Genomic DNA, 22,173 nt, shown 5'->3' with positions numbered 1-22,173 from the left:
CACGGATCATATGAGAATATGAGATACGCCATTTGTCAGGATCGTGGAACTGACCTCTCGGACGGGACAACAGCCGGTGATTCTCATCGCAGGGAAGCCAGGCAGAGAGTCCTCTCCCCACACTCATCTCGACATCTTCGTGATCAGATCAGAGATTGCTGATCGGTCCTTCTCGAGGAGAATTCGTGGGATTTCCTGCGTGTTGTGTACTGTACTAATCAGTGAGTACTACTACTGACTAGTCCTCGGCGAGAATTGGCGAGTTGCACGAATCGCTCTCCCCGCCCGCTTCATCTCTTCGAAGGTGTTTGGATCAGTAGTAGTCACTTTAGTCAGTAAACCTCCAAACACCCCTGACTAGTGGGTGACTAAAACTAGTTTAGTCCTTAGTCATTCCACCCCCAATTTTTACTGACTAGAGACTAGTAGTAGTCACCTTTAGTCAGTAAACCTCCAAACACCCCTGATTTTTACTGACTAAAGTCCCCCTCTCTCTCCTCTAATTGGTGTTGCACAAGGGACATTTAATACTGAGACATTTAATGCTGACTAGTAGTAGTCACCTTCCAAATAGGGCCTGACTAAAAACTTCTAGTCTGACTACTACTACTCACATGACTAGAGAGTATCTGAACACCCTCTTCTTCGTGTCGGGAGCTGATTTTTGTCGTCACATGTTGCGGGGAGCCACAGCCGTTGTGGGCGCACGTCCGCGGAATCAATAGTTGCTGGCTTCTAGTATCTGATATGGGAAAAAGTTCATTTTAAACCTTAAACTCGTTGAGGTCGGGCGGAATGAACCCCCAAATCGAAATCCCGGTCGATTGCATTCTGAACTCTGCAATCCCGGTCTAAATCAAACCCTGGTAAAATTCAACCAGGATTTGTCTAGCTGGTGGCCAAGGAGCGGCACGTTGACCACGGCGTGTGCACCCGTCCTCCGCGCTGGGCCAGCCCATTTTTATTTTATTTGCTAAAAAAATGTGTCTTTAATTTTCTCTTACAGGCATAGGCGGGAAACGCTAAAAAAAATACGCACTTGACAAGTTTTGAAGCTAAAAAAATGTGTCTTTATTTTTCTCTCGCACGCATAGGCGGAAAACGCAAAAAATATAATCACTTGACAAGTTTCGAACCCAGGATCTACAGCAACAAACGCACTGATCTACAGCAACAAACGCACTGGTACAACCAGTTGACCTACCTACCAAATCTGTTTATGTAGCGACACAAAGGTATAAGAATCAACATCAGATTCGAATATTTTAAAATTTTGACCGCTATTTTTTTAGGGTTTATGAAAATCGTTCACCTTTCAAATATGTGAACAAATTACGAAACTGAATTTGGAAAATTCAAGCAAACTTTTGGAACATGCACATTTCATAAAAATCCCGAAGAAAGATTGAAAACATGAAAGTTTTTAAAATTCACAAACAATTTTGAAACAGAAACATTTTTCAAACTCCTGATTTTTATTGAAAACATGGACATTTTTTGAATTTTATGAAATATTGGAATATGTTTTGAACTCTGAAACAAAATTAGAACACACAAACATTTTGAAAAATTTGTGTGGAATTTTTGAAATGAACCAATTTTTAAAACCGCAAACATTTCTTTAACAAGTTGTCGAAAATATGGAACAAAAACATTCTGAACAAATTTATAATCTGGTTCATGAACAACTTTATATTCTTTTCAAAATCTGGTTCACGTGGTTCTTATTTGTATGCTTATTTTTTGAAAATATGCAACTTCACGAATTCAAGAAAAAATGAAAAGGTGCGTGGAAGATAATTCAAACTCGCGGCAAATATGTGATAGCATTATTGAATAAAATATGAATAGATGAACATTTTTGTAATATACGTTGAACAATTTCCGAATAAATATTCAACAATTGTGCGATATACACTGAACAAATTTCTAATACAAGATGAACATTTTTATAAGTGAGTTAAATTTATGGAAATTACCGTGAAGATTTCCTTAATATACGCAATGAACTTTGTATATATACATGAAAAAAGGAAGAAAAAAAGAGAAGATAGAAAAGAAATAATAAAGAAAATGACCCACAGACTCTTTTTCAATTTTACGGTTTCTTTTTCAAAATCTATGAATTTTTTCCCAAATCCGTGGACTTTCTTTTGAAAATCGATGAACTTATTTTCAAAATTGTTGAACCTTTTCTAAATCCGTGAATGTTTTTTTCGAAATTTGTGAACTTTTTTTTGTTTTCGAGCCAGACCGGGTACTTATTTTTTATCGAAAAAATAATGAGGGCCGGCCCAGCAGGGACCAGGGTGTAGCGCCCTTTGCAAATTTTTGTTTCTTAACGGTAAAAAACTAAAGCGGGCCAGCCCAACAGGGAGCTGGTGTGCACCCTCTACGAAATGTCCCAGTCCCGGCCATCCAAACGACCCGAAGGTTTGATGTAGACCGGGATTGCATAGTTCAGGGTGCAATCGACCGGGATTTCGACTTGGAGGTTCGTTTCGCCAAACTCATACGAATTCAGGGTTTAAAATGGACTTTTTCCTATTGGAAATGGCAGGACGAACCGCCTAATTTCATTCTTTGTTTGTTGTATTGGGAAAAAACTTTGTTATATTTGTATTACATTTGATATTGTGAATTTGATGAACTGTGTAATACCTTGATATCGTGGACAGATGGAATTTCAAGTTTTAATTCAGGATGTTTTTATTTCAAATTGTGTTTACACAATTTATTAGGGTTAGAGTTTAACTGTTTTTACACAATTTATTAGGGTTAGAGTTTTACATCACCAAATATATATTATCTGTTGGAGTTAGGATTTTCTTTAAATTTTAATGATGTACTTCCTCTGTCTGAAAATAAGCGACTCAACTAATAAGTGACTCCCATCACAAAAAACAACAACTAATAAATGACTCAACTTTACATTGATTTTAATATAAAGTTCGTATAAAGTTGAGTACTTTATACCATTATAATGTGAGCTTCCGCTGAACGAATAAAATCCGAAGAACGGAGTTTATAAAAAACTCGAGCGACCAAAGACACGACGAGAAAGAGACCGCGACGCTAGCCAGCACCGACCGCGCAGACCGAGCCCTAGAAACCGACGCCTTGGCATTAGACCGAGCTCGTTCGACTTGATCCAGCTCCCCCGCTTTGCTTCCAACCATCCACCACCTACTGAGGCCTCCTCCCCCCGCACCCCCGCAAAACCCTAGCCAGTTCCGGACAACCGGCGAGGTGACCACCGTGGTCGTACCAATGCTGCACACTGAGGAGCCTCCGCTTGACGCGGACCACTTCGTCGAAGCAGTGCCATCATCAGTGCCGCAGCCGCAGCTGCTGGAGGAGTCCGCGCCGCCGCCGCCGCCACCGCCTCAGCCAGTGGAGAAGGACGAGCGGCCTTTACCCGCCGCCGCGCTTCCTCAATGGTCCGAATCGGTGAGTATTCAGGTGGCCAGTTGGGTGTGTGCTTTTAGTTACCTAATCTGCTCTGTTCGACGATCAAATGCTTAATTACCGGTGGCCGGTTTGTGTTTGAGATTTGAATTTGGTTGTTTTGTCTGATTTCCGTCGCACCTTACTTACAATGCACCTGGTTTTGCAGGGCCCGGGTCAAGATAAGGGAGACAAAGAGACACGGCAAGACAAAAATCTCTTGTCTCTTCTAGGTGCAGAAGACAAGAGCGACAGTCAGATCTGTCAAGAACAAAGGTTTAAGGAGGTATACATACTTCTTATTAGTTCCTGTACATGATTTTTTCGATCCAAGGGGCCACTTGGCCTGCATTTTGACTAAAGAAAGTGAAATTTGTAACTTGAGATCATCCTACTGTTTTGGTTTTTAGAACTTCCTGAACAACAAGATGGTGTATGCCCATACTCAGTGCTGCTCGCGTCATTTGAAAATTGAAAAGACTGATTTTGATGTGGTAAGCTAAGACGTGCCTTATAATTTCATCCTTTGTGATCCTTCATTTCGTCTCAAGTCTAAGTTTAGATATGCTTACTCTACTTGTTTGCATGGCTTTTGCAGGGTGCGTCTTTAATTAACCCCAAAAACTGGATTTGTTTTGTTAATTCTGTTCTACAATGCTTGGTTCACACTGTTCCACTTGTGTCCAAGCTTCTGAAAGATCCTCACCTACATAAATGTCCTGGTAAGTCTACTCTATTGTCATCCCTTCAATTTTCCACTCATTATCTGCATTTTCAGTTATGCTGTTTCCAATTGTTTTTTCTCTCTTTATGTAGATCAATTCTGCGGTTACTGCTCCCTACGAAACCATGCTTTTGAAGCTATTAGGCTCTCAGGACATGTCCTGTACCCCACCAACTTTATCAACTGCCTACATAGTATGTTTTTTTTTTCTGTTAAACTGAACTTTCAGATTTCTTCAGATATATTGTATCGCTCAAGTCGACCCTTTTTCTGTTTCATTCAGTTGTTATATTCTCGCTATTACACACTTGATACATGCATGAACTTAGTATTTCACAACACGTTTTCAGTAATATCTCAAGATTTCGTACGGGGCAAGCAGCAAGATGCACATGAATTCCTCAACTGCTTCTTTGATAAGTTAGGCAAGGCAACTATTTCTCCCAGATCTGAACCTCGCGGATCCATTGTCCAAGAAGTTTTTGGTGGTGAACTAGAAAGCGAGGTGTGTGTGTTGATCCTCAGTACCAACTGCACGATAATCCTATGTGATTACTCTGCTGTTTTTTGTTTCTTTATATACATTGCCCAAAGTGCTGCGATAATCCAGTGTGGTTACTAAACTGTATTTGTTTCTTTAGTTATCACATTGCCCAAAGTGCAATCATCGTCCCTCAAGCAAGTTGGAACCCTTCTCTGACCTGAGCCTGGAGATTAATCAAGCGGGCACTGTCGTGGATTCACTGTTATCATATACAAAAGCTGAGGCGCTTGAAGATTACCGTTGTGAATCATGCAATAGTTGCATGAAGAGGGAAAAGCACCTCAAGGTGAAGAAGGCTCCTGAAGTTCTCATAATGCATCTAAAACGATTCCAAAGTGCGGGGCACCGTACATCTAAAATAACTGACATGGTGAACTATCAGTTAGAGTTGGATTTAGCCCCCTTCATGAGCTCCCCGGATGAGGTGAGTTAGTTACTGTTTGATTTAGTCATATTCCAGAAGCACTCAACGGGTAATGCACTGTTTTGCATGAGCTCCACCCTTTCATGGCTGATGCACTGTTTTGCAGCAACCACAAAATTATGATCTGTATGGAGTCGTCGAGCACGTTGGTTCCGGGAAAGATTCTGGTCACTACATGAGTTATATCCGTTCATCAGATTCTGGTCACTACGCAGGTTTGGGAAATCACCAAGGAAAAAGCTCTGGACACAAAAGCGTATCTTTTGTTCTATGTCAAGCATGGTTCTTGCCCGTGGTTCTCTACTTTACTTGAGAAAAAGAAGGCTGATAATATAGAGTTCAAGCCTCGAAAGGTAATCATGCCCGCCCTAACGACCAATTAAGGTCATTGAACCACTTAGCAGCGATTCACTGAAGTCAGAAAAAAGTTGAATTAAGCTTGGATTATTTGTCGTCGTTTATATGAATATTCATGAGTTAAATGTTATATTTGCAACCTACGAAGAAATACGACAGGCAGAAGGTAACAAAGAAGGCAGCAACCAGATTCCTGGTTCAATCGTACTGACCTTGAATCTTTATATATGACTGACATAAAATCCGGACATTAAATATCTAAATACTTTTTGGATATGACTTAGGTACAAACAACTTCGGCCGAGAAGAAGGCCCGTAAGAAACAACAAAGTGATAAAGCTGTGGAGGATGATTCTCGTTCTCAGTGCACACCTAATGGGCAGAAGAAACTGCTTTCCCCCAAAATGGACAGCCATTTCCATCCAAGTTTGGTTGAGCAGTCGTAAGATGCTTATTGTTGATTTGTTAAATTCTATCATTAGAGATATATCTAGGTCAACTTAATGATTTCTTTCCCTGTATGCAGATGGTATTCCTGGTGGGAATCAGCGCATTACTTTGGGGCAGATTCTACATGCACAAAGCCACCATTTGTTATGGTAAGTGGTTCATGCGCTGGAAGGTTGCAGTATCTGCTAGGAGCTGATTTAACATACTAAGCATTTCTTTTCAGGTTCTGTCCCCCCAAGATGTGGAAGGAGACCTTAGCCATGCATATACAGTGGCTATACAAGATGCCATGATACGTTGGCGTAGAATGTCAGGCTACAATGCTTTATTGGTCCCTGGAGTGGGCCATGCTGACATGCCTACTGAGGTGTGCCTCTAGAAAAAAAAGAGTTTACTCCTGATGATAGAATTTTGTTCTTAATTAATATACTGTTTTAGGAACATATGCTGTTATTCAAGTTATGAAATCTTTTCTAGCAATGCTAGTTAACAATGCAAGACTATTAAAATAAATTTTATCAATGTGGGTGTTGGGCCATGTTAATAAAATCTACGTTATGGTGGATATGGGGTGAGCGGAACGCGCACATTTATGACACCATGGACAGATTGTCGCGACAGGTTTTCCAGGTCTGGAGGGCGGAAGCGGTTGATTGGGTGCTGGCTGGGGGCCGATGCATTACCTTGCGAGAGTAGGCTGTAGGTGTGAGCCTTGGGCTCTTTTTCCTTTTCATTGGTTTTGCTAATACGTTAGCTTGCCACGTACACTTGGCATCCTTACACCCTTCGTCTGTTCAATGAAATACGTAGCTCTCCTGTGCACTTTATTAGAAAGAAGAAGTAATATTAATACAATGATTAAAATAATTGATTTTGAACCTGTTTTCTGCTTCTAAATGTTCACTGTTAAACTTAGCATTTGCGTACATTACATAGCTTTTTTCGTTGCTTCTAGCCTTTGAGCAAATCAAATATTGATTCATAATGGATTCAGTGTCCTATGTGGTCCTGAAACTTATTAGTGAGCAATATATTCAGGAAGGCTTACTGTTTTCACTTCGTTTTCAATTTTCTTTCATCTTTCGAACAGGTATGCCAATCGAAAGCTCGGTGTGATAGAAATATGAACCTGCGCCGTCTTGGAGTCTCAGTTGATTGGTCACGCGAGGTAACATTTCTGTTTATTTGAATTAGGATTATGGATAATATGAACCGTACATAGTAACTTCATTTTAATATTGCACTAGGTTCTTACAATGGATGAGAAAAGATCAAAAGCCGTAACTGAAGCTTTTGTCAGCTTCCACAAGGCAGGCCTGATACGTAGGTCAGTTCCTCACCCTTTCTTTATTATTAACATGAAAAACTTAACCATATTGTATTTTCCTTTTTTCAGTTGCCAATTAGCTTTTCATGGCTTATGTATGGTTTATTCCTTTTCAGGGATTGTCGCCTTGTGAAAAATGATTGCACACCTGAAACTACAAGTTCTGACACTAAGGTTCATGGAACCTTATATTATTTATTTAATGATAGACATTGTGATCCTTTTTATGCTTCATTAAGCCAACTTCTTAGTTGAAAAGTACGGTTTTGTCAGGTTGGTTGGCACGGCAGGATTGATAATAAACACTGAAATATCCTGAACTTTGCATCATAACCATGTTCTTTCTATTTATTTCATAATGTATGGGACAAAGAAAAACTCAACATGGCAACACAGAGTCAAATTAGGCTATACTCTAGCATGGTGTTGCTCTCGTTTGCTTTAGTATTATTACTGGAAACAGCTTACCATTTAATTTGAAATAGAACTTATTGAGTGACTTGTTTGATAGTTAGACCTTTCCTTAAAATATTTTGATGTTTGCCTTACTGTTTTTGTACCATCAATTTTGGTTCTAACTTCTTTTATTCTAATTAAGGGGTTGTACAAGGACATGCTGAAGAATGAAATGAGTTTAGGCGTTCACTCAGGAACTAATGATGTAGTGGAACCTATGCTAAAATCACAGTGGTTTCTTAATGGCAACACCATGGCCAAGGCAGCACATGACGCTCTAAAGTCTAAACAAGTCGAAATTATTCCCCAGCACTATGAAGAGCACTGGCACAACAGGTATATCATGCAACGCGTCATGCCATGCAAATATCGTGTCAATATGAGCAGGGTAGATCCAAAGTAATGACATATTCTTTAATTCTGTCTTTGCAGAGAAAATATAAATGATTGGTGTGTTTCAAGGCAACTTCCATGGGGACATCGTGTACCTGCGTGGTACGTGACATTAGAAGATGACCATGATAGAAGTATTGGTTATTGTGATAATCGCTGGGTAGTTGCAAGAAGCGAGAAGGATGCAAATCTGGAGGCACAAAAAAAATATCCAGGAAAGAAATTCCAACTTGATCAAGACCCTGATGTTCTAGACACATGGTTTTTGTCTAGCCTCATCCCCTTAATGGTATGTGGTTGGCCGGCTGATATGGCTGACTTCAGGGACTTGTACCCTACGTCTGTGTTGGTAACTGGATACGATACTCCCTCTCTTTGGGTAGAACGGACAGTGATGATGGGGATGCAACTGGTTGGGAATGTGCCCTTTCAGAAGGTATACCACACAACCTATTCTTCCATTAAGTTGCATATCATACAATTGTACCAGTTTCTTATATGCATTTTGTTCATGTTAGATAGTCTATTCTGAACCTATAGCTGCCTTATTTCCTTCACATAGTAGACACATACTGGAGCAATCTACCTGTAATCTTTCTCCACTGATCTGCTCTGGCTTTATCATATTCTTTTAGTGCGTACCATTTTAATATTTAACATAATATCGCTCACATATTTGGTCAACACCATCATTTACCAGAGTGTGGTGCCATGGTTGTCCATCCTGCATTTCTATTAGCATAAACCATCATTTTTCATGGAATTAAATATTCCTATTTGTGTAAACTCAATTATCATGCCCTCTTCTTTGGTTTATTTACTTCCGAATATTGATGCACATGGCCAAGCAAAGTCGGAATCGCTTGGCAGCAACATCAGTCTTCTTGAGGTGATGACAAATGGCATGTCGCTTGAAAAAATTCAGAAACATGTGGAAGATGGCGACATGAACCTAAATGAATTAAACATTAGAAAAGAAATGCTGGAGAAGGACTTACCTGATGGTATACCTGAATGTGGTATCGACGCGGTCTGCTTTGCACTGATTTCATGCAGTTCACAGGTTATTACGACACACAGTGTATTTTTTTTCTGTATTATACACGAATTTAGGCTTTTATTACATTCTCGTTTGTTTCTCAGGTTGAAAGGGTAAATTTCGATATCAGAAGAGTGATCAGATTCAGAGAAGGTTGCAGTAAATTGTGGAAAGCCTTCCGTTTTGCACTGGAGAAACTTGGGGACCAGTATGTTCCACCTACAACGGTAGATGTGTCTATCTTACCGCCAATTTGCAAATGGATTCTTTCAGTTCTAAACAAAACGATAGTGAAGACTGTTACCTGTTTAGAAGTTCACAAGTTCTCTGATGCCAGTTCTGCTGTATACTCATGGTGGCAACACCAAATGCGCATTGTATTTATAGAGTCAATAAAATGTTATTTCGCTGATAGAACTCAGAGCTTTGAATGTGAAAGGGCTGCCATTAGGGATACCCTATGGATTTGCTTGGACAGTGGTTTGCGCTTGCTCCATCCATTCATGCCTTATATTACAGAAGAGCTCTGGCAGCGTCTTCCACAGCCGAAAGGTTCTTCTAGGAAAGATTCCATCATGATTTCGGAATATCCATCTCATGTGAAGGTAATACCTGCGTCCTAACGAAAACTGCAATCTTAAGTACTTGTTTACACCATGTGAAAAAATTGCTCTTTTATCACAGGAGTGGACAGATGATGAACTTGAAAAAGATATCAGCATTGTCTTGGATGTTGTGCAAAAAATAAAGCTTCTGAAGTTACCAACAGATACAAATGAAAGGTATCTGTTGTTGCTTATTTTTCACATTTGTAGTCAACATCCTCTTTCAGGAAGACATCTTTCATTTTTATCGGCCTGGGTATGTTGGAAATGGTGATGAACTTTGAAAAAGATATCGGCATTGTCTTGGATGGTCATATATCTTGTTTTTTTGCTTGCTATTGTCCTGCAATTGTTGCTTATTTTTCTTCCTTTTTCTTTTATTTACAGACGAACTGCTTTTGCACTTTGCCAAGGGGAAGGGCCTGCTTACACCTTGCAATGCCATCAATCTTTAATTCTGTCCCTATGTTCTGTATCACATTTTAAGGTTATGCCTACACTTCTCTACGGCTATCTGCATTATTATTATTTTTCAACTGGAAGTATCCACCTTAACTTAAGTTTATGCAAACAACTGACACTAAGAGTTGTTCTTATGTCAGTGTGGCCCTATAGTTACAGTTTATTGCAAATAATCCATTATAAATCACATGAGAAGTGAGCTCTTGCACTGAAAAGTTAGAGCTTGTACTTAAAATAGTCTAGACCAGCCAAGTAATTATTTTAATTGACAGACTATTCAAGGAATGGGATTGCTTTGGTTTCTCAGCAAATTCTTGCATTCGCTCCATTTCATCGGAATGTCGTGTCATTGAGTGGGATAAAAGATCAGCTACGATTGGGCATAAACGAAAGAAAAATTCAATGCCATTGCATGCTTTGCAGAGAAACTCACATTCCTGCTTTTCATTTAGGATTTTTTCTTTTCAAGCCTGAAATGGTGTTTTAATACCCTAAATAAATCTCTGCCAAATAATATTCTGCTGGTCTTTATTCAGATTTCACATCCATATGGCACAAATTTGCGAAAAATTTAAAATCCACCAAGTTGAAATGTCCTGAAACAAAATTATTGATATGTTATTGATTTTCTTTCAGATTCTGAGAGAGAATGATCAATCTCCAGTTCAGTGTGTAACTGCTGCTGTAAACGAAGAGATCACTGTGTACGTTCAAAATGCAGATGCTCGGCACGAAAAGCTAGGAGAAATGGAGTGTGTGCTTCAATAGTAAGTGCTACTTCTCCGTCTATTTTTGACAGTATAAAGATCTGCCCCTGTTTCATTGTTGTTCTATCAAATCAGTAACATATAACATGGTCTGTTACCATCAACGCAGTCGACATGCCTACGAGGAGACACATCCAGACATTGAGCTAGAAATTGCCTCTCCATATCCGCCAGATGATGGATGTCTAATTGAAAGAATATTCCTCACCTTCCTAAGAGGGTAGGATCCTTTCTTATAATTGTTTAAGTCTACATCTGTGATTTATATGAATGGAATCAATGTGTTGACAAATGATTTTTGAAAAAAAAAATTCAAGCATTGATACATCAAGTATCTGTCGCGACCCTAGGCAATTGTGATTTTTTATTCCCATTCCCTCACGTTGTGATTTACTGATTTCTTCATTCGACCAGGTATCTAGTGAACAAGCAAAAGTATTATGTGCTCATATCGGAAGCGTTAAAGATGATGAATTCTGGTGATATGCCCATTGTTTATTCTCACGTGCTACAGTTTGACGCGAGACTTGCATCCACAATCAAGTTCTTTTTTGGCAGGTAAACATTTATTTCTTCCCCAATTTCATATGTTGGAAGTTATCTTTGGTCTTTGGCTCTTGAAAATGCCAAACGAAGACCGAGCTCCATGGAGGCCTTTATCTGAAAACTTTAAAAATTCAAACTTTTCAGTTTCAATTTTTTTTGAAAATAAATGCACATATACCTAGACACATAATGTACATGCGTGCAAATTTTCAGGTTGAAATACGTTAAAATATGAGCTACACAAAAAAGACAAATCTAGGGCCTTTTAGCATATGTACTGTTCATCTATAAAGTCCATGATTTTGTTTTTTTTACAGCTCGCAATTCAACGTATTTCATCTTGAAATTTTTCACACATACACTTTACATCCTTGCATACATGTGTATTTTTTTCAGATTTTTTTGAAACTGAAATTTATGATTTTTGAATTATTCAAAATAAAGGGCTCCATAGAGCTTGGTCTCCAAAATGCCCTACTCAATGTTGATTGTTTCGTTTCCATACATAAGGATGGTACCTATAAACCTACTAAACATTTCCTGCTCTTTTCTTTTCAGGGTGCAAAAAAACCTTATTAATGCGGCAACTATCTTCCTGAAAGAGGATGTTGACTACAAATGTGAAAACCTGTCCATCACCATTTCCAACATACCCAGGCCGTGCAGGTTCAGTTAACCTCTCTATATTTGAATCATCTCTCATATAAATTTTGAGAACAGAACAATCCTCGTTTTAAGCCACAACATCAACTAATTAATGGAGTTAGATTATCATGCTATTTAAAAAAGAATAATTGAAGCTAAAATTGCTGATAATTTGACTTTGCATAAATTGGATAATATGATGCTTTGTTAATTTGCAGCTTATTGTCACTCAAGGATTTTTGGAAGTCATCTGAGCATAAACCAGCAGTAGAACGTGATATCTACAGTGCCGAAACTTGCTTAAGACTAACGACAACAACACCGTCTGGAAGGATTCCCCTTCTAAATCTTCTTAAGAAGATTTGTAGCAACTTTGAGAGAGGAAAAAGCTGGAACGGTCAGTGGAACATTGAGGATGTCATAGTTTATGTCGTGACGTATCAGGTGGATATACTGAAGCCTTTCTCTAGTAAATGTAATCATAGTACCTTGGCAAAGGATCTTATGGTGGTTATCAAGGATATTATTCCAGAGTTCAGATGTGGTGGGAATTATCCTTCCTTTTTCGGGAAGTTAATCGGTACTTTACAGGAGTACCTTGCTGATCCTTCTATCAGTGGTATTCGCTGGAATGAGTTTAACTATGTATTATTCACCCATTTTGCAATCAAATCGCCTCTGGCATGGTCTACATTTTTGGATGATCTTCATGAAGTATTCCAGTCCTTGGGGGATAGAGCAAGGGGGCTTTTGCAGCATTTGTTGTCAAAAACAGAGCGTATGAAAGACTGGAGGTTCGTTTTTGAGCCATCGGAAGCGGTACATCCTGTTCTGGCAATAGTATATGAGCATAATCGGAAAAAGAAGGAGAAGATCTCCAGAGAAAGGGAAGGTGCAATTGAGGATGATCGAAATACGAGTTTTGTAAATGAGGATGACAGTGATGTGGGGCAGACCGATCTACAAGCCTCGCAAGCCCTGGTTGAAGGAGTTCAAGCTGGTGATGAAGAGAAAGAAATTCTGTATAAAGTGGTGGCTCAAACCCATGAGGCATGGCAGATCCATCTGCAAGAAGAGTTGCAAGCTCTTATTCCAGGAGCGCAAACCAATGAGGATCTGGATGAAACGGTGGTTCAAACTCTGGCCATACGTGTTGTAGAAGTACTAGTGAAGGAAGCTCACGATGCCGGTATTATCGAGGACAAAGATGCTCATGTAGAAGTACCGGTCCCAGCTGAACCCAATGCTCCAGAAGTACCGGTCCCAGCTGAACCCAATGCTCCAGAAGTACCGGCCCCAACTGAACCCAAAGGGGCTAAGGAAGCAAACATTTTACAGGAAGACAGTCATTCTTCAGAAGTACCGGTCCCAGCTGAACCGAATGCTCCCAAGGGCGATAAAAAAATATTTCCTTTCCCTGAATCCCCTTTAGGGTTATTGATTTGTTCGAGGCATACCAAGCAACACGGATCCATAGGAGCTAGAGTGAGTGTTTGCTTAGATTTTTATGCAGAAAAATATGTGTCGCTTCTAAGTCCAAAAAATAATTCCTTTGCAGGATAAAAAAGGAAGACAATTATTAAAAACGATATCAGAAGTTGTGTTGATAATCGGTCATTATTTGGAAGACTTGGCTGAAATACCAAAAGCGTTGATATATAACCTCGACCGATTCAAGAAAGACGTGATAGATAATCCCAACATAAACGGGTTCAATGCTGATGACTTCGAAGAATTCATATTGATGTAAGTATACTATATAATTGTATCTTCCGCTAAAAAGGTTGATGGACGTCTAAACCCTGTTCATCTTTTGTAGGTTTACGGAGATTCTTGAGCAGTTAGATACTCCTGAAGTTAGTAAATAAAAGGTATGTTAAATTCATTCCTCTTTGATGTACTTTTTTACAATATATCACAGTATCATATAGAAACAGAAGCACCTGGGAGTCTTTGCCGCGATGGAACTTTACCCGTACAAAGCATCTGTGCCTGATGGATTCACGGGCTTCTTCTTTCAGCGTTGCTGGCCGATTATTACGTTTGATATCACGGCTTCTGTTAGGCAATTTGAAACATTGAACTCAAGGAAGCTACAATTTTGAATGAGGCCACTATCATTCTTATTGCAAAGCATCCTAATGCCGCTGAACCTAGACACTTCCGCCCAATAAGCCTTGTGTGCAGCTTTGAGAAGATTATCCTCAAAGTTCTTGCTAGAAGGTTGCACCTCCGCATGAATGAGCTTGTTTACCTTGCCAGAGCGCCTTTATCAGTGGCCGCACCATTCATGACAACTTCACCTATGTACAAGGATTAGCCAAGGCTTTTAAGCAGAAAAGAATTCCAGCCTTATGTTCAAACTTGACATTGAAAAGGCATTTGCCTCTGTCTCCTGGAAATTCCTGATTGAAGTTCTCACTGCCAAGGGTTTTGGACTAAAGTTCAGGAATTGGATCTGCACTTTGCTTGCATTCTCCTCTTCAATCCTTGTCAACGATGATCTCTCCTCAGTTGCACCGCCTCCCTCAAAATAAAATAAAATAAAATATACTGCGAACAGCAAGGCCATCATTTAGAATGTTGGCATGGCACTAAGGACAAATTTAAGAGCAGTGCTAGGCGGACGACGAAGTTTGGACGACCAGCGCACGACAATGAAATCCAGCCGGGGAACACATTTCGGCCTCTGAGTAACTACCGTTGGATTGTTTATCGTGCACAGATCGCTCAGGCTCTGTCGTGTGTGGAGCAATTCCGCAAATTTAACTAGCACGTTGGTGACTCTCACGTAAGCTTGTGCAAATCGTAAAGCTCCTGGATCCAATGGCTGTGTAGGTGACAGACTATGTTAAATCTCAGTCGACTGAGATTTAGCAAATCCGATTGCATAATTATACTTGTTTCCAACACAAGCTAGTAACTAACTAGCTTCTTGTGTGTAAACTCTATATTCATACTTGTTTCCTTCAGGCTTTAGCCACACTGAGGTCAAGTTGGTGATGCAATTAATATCCTGATTCAGAGGCTTTTTATCTTGCAGGTTTGCCTTCCTGGCGGGGTTATTCCGTTTAGGTCTAACCAGGAGGGTGCAAATCATCGCCTCCAATACGCTTCTCGCTCATTGGAAAACAGGAGCTTTCGGCTGTAAGCCTTGGGCACATGATCAACGAGTAGGATGGATCTCCTATATATTTCACATCACATCATCTTTTCCCCCCTCAAAATTATGCAGGAAATGATTGTTTTTTTTGCAGGTACTCTGGTCCCAACATAAGTGTTCATGACCTAGATCTTCACCACACCCTCAAGGTTTGGTTTCCAAACATGAATGTCTTATGTTCACTATTCATATCCTCGCCTATTTATGCTAACTAACGATTCACATAAGCGTCACTAAAAGGGAGAGTACACATTGTTCTTTCAAGATATTGTAATGAGTCACATAAGCTATATGTTGTCTTTGTACAGGAGTGAGGTTATCCTATTGACAACATATCAACTGCCCGGGGCAATTACAAGCAGATAAGAGGTGACTTCTACAACATATCAAGAACCCCAAGACACAAGCATCCCAAGCCTTATGTGAAATACCTTACGACCATCGGATTGTCATCACTGGAACACACCAATCCAAAACAATTTGGAGTACCACTTGGCTGATCTGTAAAAATCTCGTAATTTACCTGCTCATACATACTCTTTCCTATTACCAACGCACTCTTGTTGGAATGTGGGCGCTTGCCCATTTTTGTTGCCCGGAAGTCTTGGGTGATTATGAAGAGTATTGCTCTCTCTTTCTCTCTCTCTCTCTGCATTAGTGATGCTGCTTTGTCTGCACCATCTAGTGTTATTTATTTCTCTATTTTTGGCAGGTCCAGCACAAGGTATGATTTGCCTATCACGGAAGGAAATGATGAGACCGCTACCAGTTGTTTTGTGAAGGTTCCTTTTTTGCGCTTCCCTTTTTCTATGTTGTTTTGCCATGGGCTCAGTTGTACATCCTATGTTGCTTAAGGATTATGCGTTTGCATATCTAGGATTTCCAAGAGGGCCTCAGAGCATAAATATTTTTACGGCCACAGAAGTCGGTGGTCTTGGAATTACACTCACTTAGGCACCTCGCGTGATAATAGGTAATCCTGATTGGAATCCAAGGTGCCCGAACATTGACACATCCTCATCAAGTGTATCCTTTTTGGATTTTACAGAATGCTTGTCACGGGGAGTTTTCCATTCCATAACACAATCTTCCCTTTTACAGTCCAGGCAACCAGATCGTCGATCGGGTTTATTGAATTGGACAAACCAAAGATGTGATTGTCTACCGCCTGGTGACATGTGGGACCATCAAAGAAAATATATACAAAACGCAGGTTCAAATATGATCTAGAATTATCGTTTTTGCTCCAATGTTTTCGTATGACATCTCTAGCTAGGCTCTAACTTTAACTTCCATACTTGTGCTTCACTGAATCACATAGTATACCTATTTTTACAGGTCCTCAAGAGTGCTTTGTGTAGGGTAGACATGGAAGTGAAAGCGCAGACACGTTACTTCAGAAAGTGTACTTATCGTAATACTGTTACTTGCTTGTCATTCGCTTGCTGTATGCCCTATTGGTTACCATGGCTAATTCTCTTGCATATCTTCAGGACACTCAACATTCTTTTATCCTGTCAGAACAAGGTTTCAATGTTCCCCTTACGCAGAAATTGTTGGATGAAGAGCATGGACAGCAGCTTGACGTGTAAGGCATATTTGCCACTGCTCCATCAGTTCTGATGATATCAGCAGACTCTTGACCATTCGATGTTCCATATAGCGGGGATGAGCCGTTGCGGGAGCGCATCCAGTTTCTGGAGCAACAAGGAATAGCAGGTGTGAGCCATCACAGACTCCTGTCTTCAAAGACAGATGTCTCACCTACACTAAGCGAAAATGATGCACCGGACAGGTCCGTGTTGAACACACTGCATTTCGTCATTATTTCTAGCAGCTAGTAAGTGGATTGTCACTGAACTTTGAGTTTATGTCATATAGGGGTGCTCGTGCTACGTCGCTTCACTGCTATAAGTCGTTTAAGCGATTCATGTGTAAATCTCGTAACACTACGAGATTTTTCTACTTTCCGAAAATACCCTCGCTCGACACGCATTTGCCCACTCGCTCACTCTCTCATCCCCTCGTCCACTCGCACTCATCCCTCCCCTCGCTCTTCTCCCTCACCACCCAGATCTCATCCTCGCCGCCGGCTTCTCCTCACCACCCTGTTTCCTCTCCTCACCGTGTGCTGCACCGCGTTTTCCTCTCCATGTCGTTGCCGGCCTCTCCCCACCACCATGTCGTCAAAAGATCAATTCTATTTGCCGGCGATGAATGCGACGGAGGTGCTGGATCCGCGTGCGCCGACGCCGGAGCCAAAGCGGCGCTGCATGTGGAGCTGCGCTAGAGCAGCGGAGCCACGCCGGAGCAGCGGAGAGGCGCTAGATGTGGAGCTGCCCCGAAGAGAATCAACGGAGAGGCGCTGGATGTGTTCGCGCGATTTCTACTCCCCTGATTGGTTTCTGGTGCCGTCAGGCGAGAGTTCGCTGTAGGGAGCTAGGATTTCGTCCATCTGCAGTGAATCGGACGTGTCCACGATTCAACGGCCGCCCGGCACTGTTGCCAAGGTAATCTATTCCATTCCAGCCATGACTGATTGTTTTCTTGATTCACTGCAAGTTGGATGGAGGATGTTGCTGTGACACTTGGTATGTTCAGTCCTAATATCTGATAAATGGATGAAATTGTTGATTAGCATGTTCTTTACTATAGTATTCTCTAGAATTACCTAAATGGATGAAATTGCAGTCCTAATCTCTGATTCACTGCAAATTGCAGTCCTAATCTCTGCAATTGTTGATAAATGGATGAAATTACTCCATCAGGTTGGGGCAGAAGCTGATTTTAGATTCTTCTTCAGCAGGCTGATCAGGTTGGGAGCTGGTGTCAGCCGGATGGGCAAACGACAGCCGCAACCTCCTCACGCCTGCACGCATGGTACAGCCTCTCTTCTCCACGCAATATCTTGCTAATCAGGGTGGTTAAGATTGTGCAAAATCAAGATCTTGTCCACACAATTTGGTCATCTTGCAGTATCGTGGAGTACTCTGTTACTGGTACAGTAGTTAGAGTAGCATCTTGCAGCATCTTTGTTACTGATACTTACTCCAAAATGGAGTGGTTAGAGTAAAATGGAGTAGTTAGAGTAGCTTCAGTAGCTTTAAATGGAGTACTCCAGTAGCTACTGTTAAAGTTTGGAGCACTTTCTTTATATGCAGAGCACTTTCTTCACTTCCTCCTCTGTACTGTGTGAACATTGAGATTCAGTTCACTTTCTGAATGTAAATTTAGTGCACTGGTTCAGTTTGGAATATGTAAATTTAGATGATCACATGTTGAACTAGAGAAATAAAAATGACCACCCCAATTCTGAATTAATAAAAAGGATTAGCTGCAGAATAAAAATGACCATCCCAATTCTGAAATAATAAAAAGGAGTAGCTACAGAATAAAAATGACCATCCCAATTCTGAATTAATAAAATGATATCCTATATTAATGTTGCTACAGAGTAAATATCACCGTTTGGCATGGAATGAACATTCCAGTAGCTTAAATGGACTAGCTTAAAATTGGCCGAAACCATTTGTGCTTGGAGTAACTAAAATTAACTTGTGCTTGTGCTTGTGCAGCAGTGTGCCAGTGTCCTCTCTTACTCTCTTCTTTTTCAGTAAAGCATAGGAGTATAATTTTAACTGCTAACAATTTAATTTGGAAAAGGTTTGAATTCAACCGGCTGATTTCTCTCTGAATCAGACGCTTCAGGATGCAGTTGATTTCGAAGGTATGGTCCTGAAGTGTCTGGAATTTGGAGGCCCTGTGCAACCGGAGCCGCTCCGGTTGCACATGCCAAGATATGAGCCTGGGGGTTGCAATGGAGCACCATCGGTGATTGCAATGGAGGGCTTCTGGCGCTGCAATGAAGCGCCGCCGGTGCTTCGACTGTCGCGCGGTGCTGTGATTGGTGCTGCCATGGAAGCTGTTGCGCTGAAGCTTTTTGATCGTGCTCGGTGTTGCCATTTTGAGCAGCGACCCGGATGGCTCCCCGGTGTTGTGATCTGGTGGTCGCCGATGGCACCAGTGCTCTGAGGTCGCCGAAGGGTGCACATGCTAGGTGATGTGTGTGGTGGATGGAGAGTACTTGGTGGATGGAAGAACACCGGAAGAAGATGATGATTCCGTTTGCTGATCGCACGGCCACCATCCATTAGATCGATCTGCTGGTTGGGCGTCTTATTTCTATAACAAATCAATAGGATGATTTGTAGCAGCCGCCATTTAATTTTGCCTACATATTAATTCTTTTGACCCTGAACGCAGAGCTAGCTGTTGTACAACATGCAAACAACTAAGGCGGGAAATATTTTCTTTATGCCGGAAACATAGAGCACATGACTCTTGATTGATGCCAGGTAGAACTCTGAAAATAAATTGAGCATATCCGAACAGACAATGAACGGTAGTGCAAGTATTCTCATGTACTCCGTACATCAAATTTCTGGAGACTTCGGTTCAAATTCTATAGACCGCCGAGAAAATGATACAAACAACAACAGCGGCATAAGATCATCTAAAGTCCTCTTAGAAATGAGAAAGGTCGCCCTCGAGCCTCCGCTATTTCCATTCGAAACTAATGGCATTCAACCAACATCCATAGTGTTTCATACATTCATCCAGAACATAAGACATGGTAAAATTCAGCCTTGGTCGAGTTCGACAAAACAAAATACATAGTAAAATTCAGCAAGCAGATGAACTATTGCGGTTGGCAATGAGCTTAGAGGAGCCTAGCAGACCACTTTCCTTGGAGGAAGATGGCGGCGGCGGCTCAGCGATCACCGTCTGTCAGCTTTTCGCTGTCCAAGTCATGTACCTTGTCTCCACGGTGAGGCCAGCCACAGTATATTCATTCTTCTCAGCATACTATAGATGGGCAAAAGTGCATAGCCCTTTGTAAAATTGCAAGAGAAACATGCCTCATGACGAAGGCCCGAAAATTCGTAGGCGCGCTCGTCCTTGCCTGGTCACGGAATCATTCACCGTTCGCGTTCATGCAGATCTGACACAGCAAGGATTTGTGGGACATAGCCAATTATAATAATGTAAAAGGTTGGACAACGGCACCTTGACGTCGTTTGAATTCTGACCGAGACCTGACGGCCACACCCATCTTGTACCCGTGGCCACCAGAAACGGTGCGAAGCGGACATGGTAAAAGAAAAACGAGTCTACGATCGACGGATCCGATTCAATGCCAACAGCCTTCACATTACCTGCATCACACCTCTCCGCATGGTGCCACGGCGGCAATCACCGGAGCTGTCCATGAGACAACCGTCGATATGCGCCCCTCCCTGCAAATGTATCGGCGTTATCCATTGTACTTGTACGCTTCGTAGGTGCAGCACGTCTATAAAGAACACACATAACTCGGTCCTACGCTGGAAAACATCGTTTCGTTGCTCGCCGCGTCTTCTGCTACATGTAACACACTCAATACTTCAGCTGGTCAGGCGGTAGTCCTTTTATTCTTCCAACGCCACCCATCCTGTACAGGCATCGCGCGGTTGCCCTCACAAACAGCTTTGAAAATCAAAACATTCGAAATCTGAATGAGTTCCCGGCCCCCTTCCCATTTTATTCAGTCAGCTCACTATGACATAGTGTACTCTTACAGGAAAAAATTCAGTACATCCCAGTGTACAGGAAAATTCGCTTATTCAGATACAATTTTTTTGTACAATCTTCAAGCTGCAGTATCAACTACATCAGCCTCATGCAGCACCTTGTGAAGCACGACAAATAGGATTGCCGCAATTGTTCCTCCGGTGCTGCGTTGACTCATCCAAGAGCTGATCCTTTTGCAAGTGCGCTGGTAGTACTCCCATGCTGGTTGCATTTTTGGCCCGTCGCTTCAATATATGCTTGGGTGGTATCTTTGTCAGCCCCAGCAAGTCGATGACCTGAGCAGCAAATTTACTGGCGAAGTAACAACCAGCAGAATTCAGAACCAAACGAAATAGTTCCGTTTGATGTACTTTCACGGAGTAAATTACACAAAACCACCACTTTGAAGGCTAGGTTTGCGAAAAACACCACAATACATTTTTTTGCAAAAAACACCACGTCTACGGTAATCTTTTTGCAAAAAACACTGATCGGCGAATCGGGCTCCGTTAAGTGCGTTTACGACATACGGGACCCGCCAGTCAGGCTGACGTGGCACAACTTAACCTCTCAAATATAACGGCGACGTTTGATCACGTTATCCTCATGTGGGGCCCTACGGGGGTCCACCTGTCATCCAAAGAAAAAAAGGAAAAAAAAACTGCCTCCTACTCTTGTTATCCTCACGACCCCGTATGAGGTCCTGGTGCCAGAGATGTATCGCGCCGCCGCCGCCCAATCTGCATACGCCACCGGCCGGCGACCGCAACAGCAGCTCCAACTCGGGCAGGAATCCCTCACCAGGACAACGCGACCGCGCTGCTCGGCATCACCTGCGCGTCCCTCGCCACCGGCCGCGCCCCGCCCACGCTGCAACTCCCTCCGACCCCAACGGCGGGCCGGCGTTCCGCCGCACGGCTCCCTCCGACGCACGGTGTGCCGCGACTGTGACGAGGCAACCGACCGCCTGATCCCGGAGCTCCAATTGTTCCCGCCTCGCCGGCATGGCCACGCCGCCCGCCGACAACCATCTTCGCGTCCCGCTGCAGTCGGCTGGCCAAGGAGCTCGCGGTGGATGGTCTTCAGCCGCCACCCCAAGCCTCCACGGCTTGCTGTGATGCAGGCTCCTTCCCCCAGACCCCGATGGCGCGCCTCCTCGCCGACGACGAGACCCATGGGCGCGTAGTACTGCTGCTCTGCTCGTGTGCTTGCGC

General features: G+C 42.0%; 2 protein-coding genes across 6 annotated transcripts; both read left to right on the top strand.

Moving 5' to 3' along the window:
* Positions 1–3,131: 3,131 nt before the first annotated feature.
* LOC123046186 (ubiquitin carboxyl-terminal hydrolase 23) lies at positions 3,132–5,453 on the top strand. Its single transcript, XM_044469491.1, has 8 exons — positions 3,132–3,450; positions 3,617–3,733; positions 3,858–3,941; positions 4,046–4,169; positions 4,264–4,365; positions 4,522–4,676; positions 4,813–5,139; positions 5,246–5,453. The coding sequence occupies exons 1-8, from the start codon at positions 3,271–3,273 to the stop codon at positions 5,450–5,452; spliced, it is 1,296 nt and encodes a 431-aa protein (XP_044325426.1). The 5' UTR covers positions 3,132–3,270; the 3' UTR covers position 5,453.
* Positions 5,454–5,512: 59 nt separating this feature from the next.
* Positions 5,513–16,552, top strand: LOC123046184 (valine--tRNA ligase, mitochondrial 1). Of its 5 annotated transcripts, none has more exons than XM_044469490.1 (26): positions 5,513–5,662; positions 5,781–5,938; positions 6,023–6,095; positions 6,170–6,313; positions 7,037–7,114; positions 7,194–7,273; positions 7,390–7,447; positions 7,872–8,065; positions 8,162–8,558; positions 9,048–9,185; positions 9,266–9,766; positions 9,846–9,943; positions 10,154–10,253; positions 10,865–10,995; positions 11,105–11,215; positions 11,410–11,553; positions 12,100–12,207; positions 12,405–13,671; positions 13,745–13,932; positions 14,006–14,057; positions 15,230–15,359; positions 15,444–15,498; positions 15,658–15,970; positions 16,062–16,131; positions 16,227–16,322; positions 16,451–16,552. In XM_044469490.1, the coding sequence occupies exons 1-20, from the start codon at positions 5,621–5,623 to the stop codon at positions 14,052–14,054; spliced, it is 4,059 nt and encodes a 1,352-aa protein (XP_044325425.1). In that variant the 5' UTR covers positions 5,513–5,620; the 3' UTR covers positions 14,055–14,057; positions 15,230–15,359; positions 15,444–15,498; positions 15,658–15,970; positions 16,062–16,131; positions 16,227–16,322; positions 16,451–16,552. The 5 variants fall into 5 exon arrangements, with proteins under 5 accessions (XP_044325425.1, XP_044325424.1, XP_044325423.1 ...); XM_044469489.1 differs by having other exon boundaries at positions 8,976–9,185; XM_044469488.1 differs by having other exon boundaries at positions 8,934–9,185; positions 15,658–15,852.
* Positions 16,553–22,173: the final 5,621 nt, after the last annotated feature.

Source organism: Triticum aestivum, chromosome 2B (genome assembly GCF_018294505.1).
Source record: "Triticum aestivum cultivar Chinese Spring chromosome 2B, IWGSC CS RefSeq v2.1, whole genome shotgun sequence".
Taxonomy (NCBI): Eukaryota; Viridiplantae; Streptophyta; class Magnoliopsida; order Poales; family Poaceae; genus Triticum; species Triticum aestivum.
The sequence above is the reverse complement of the archived record's forward strand: the minus strand, read 5'-3'. Positions and strand labels throughout refer to the sequence as shown.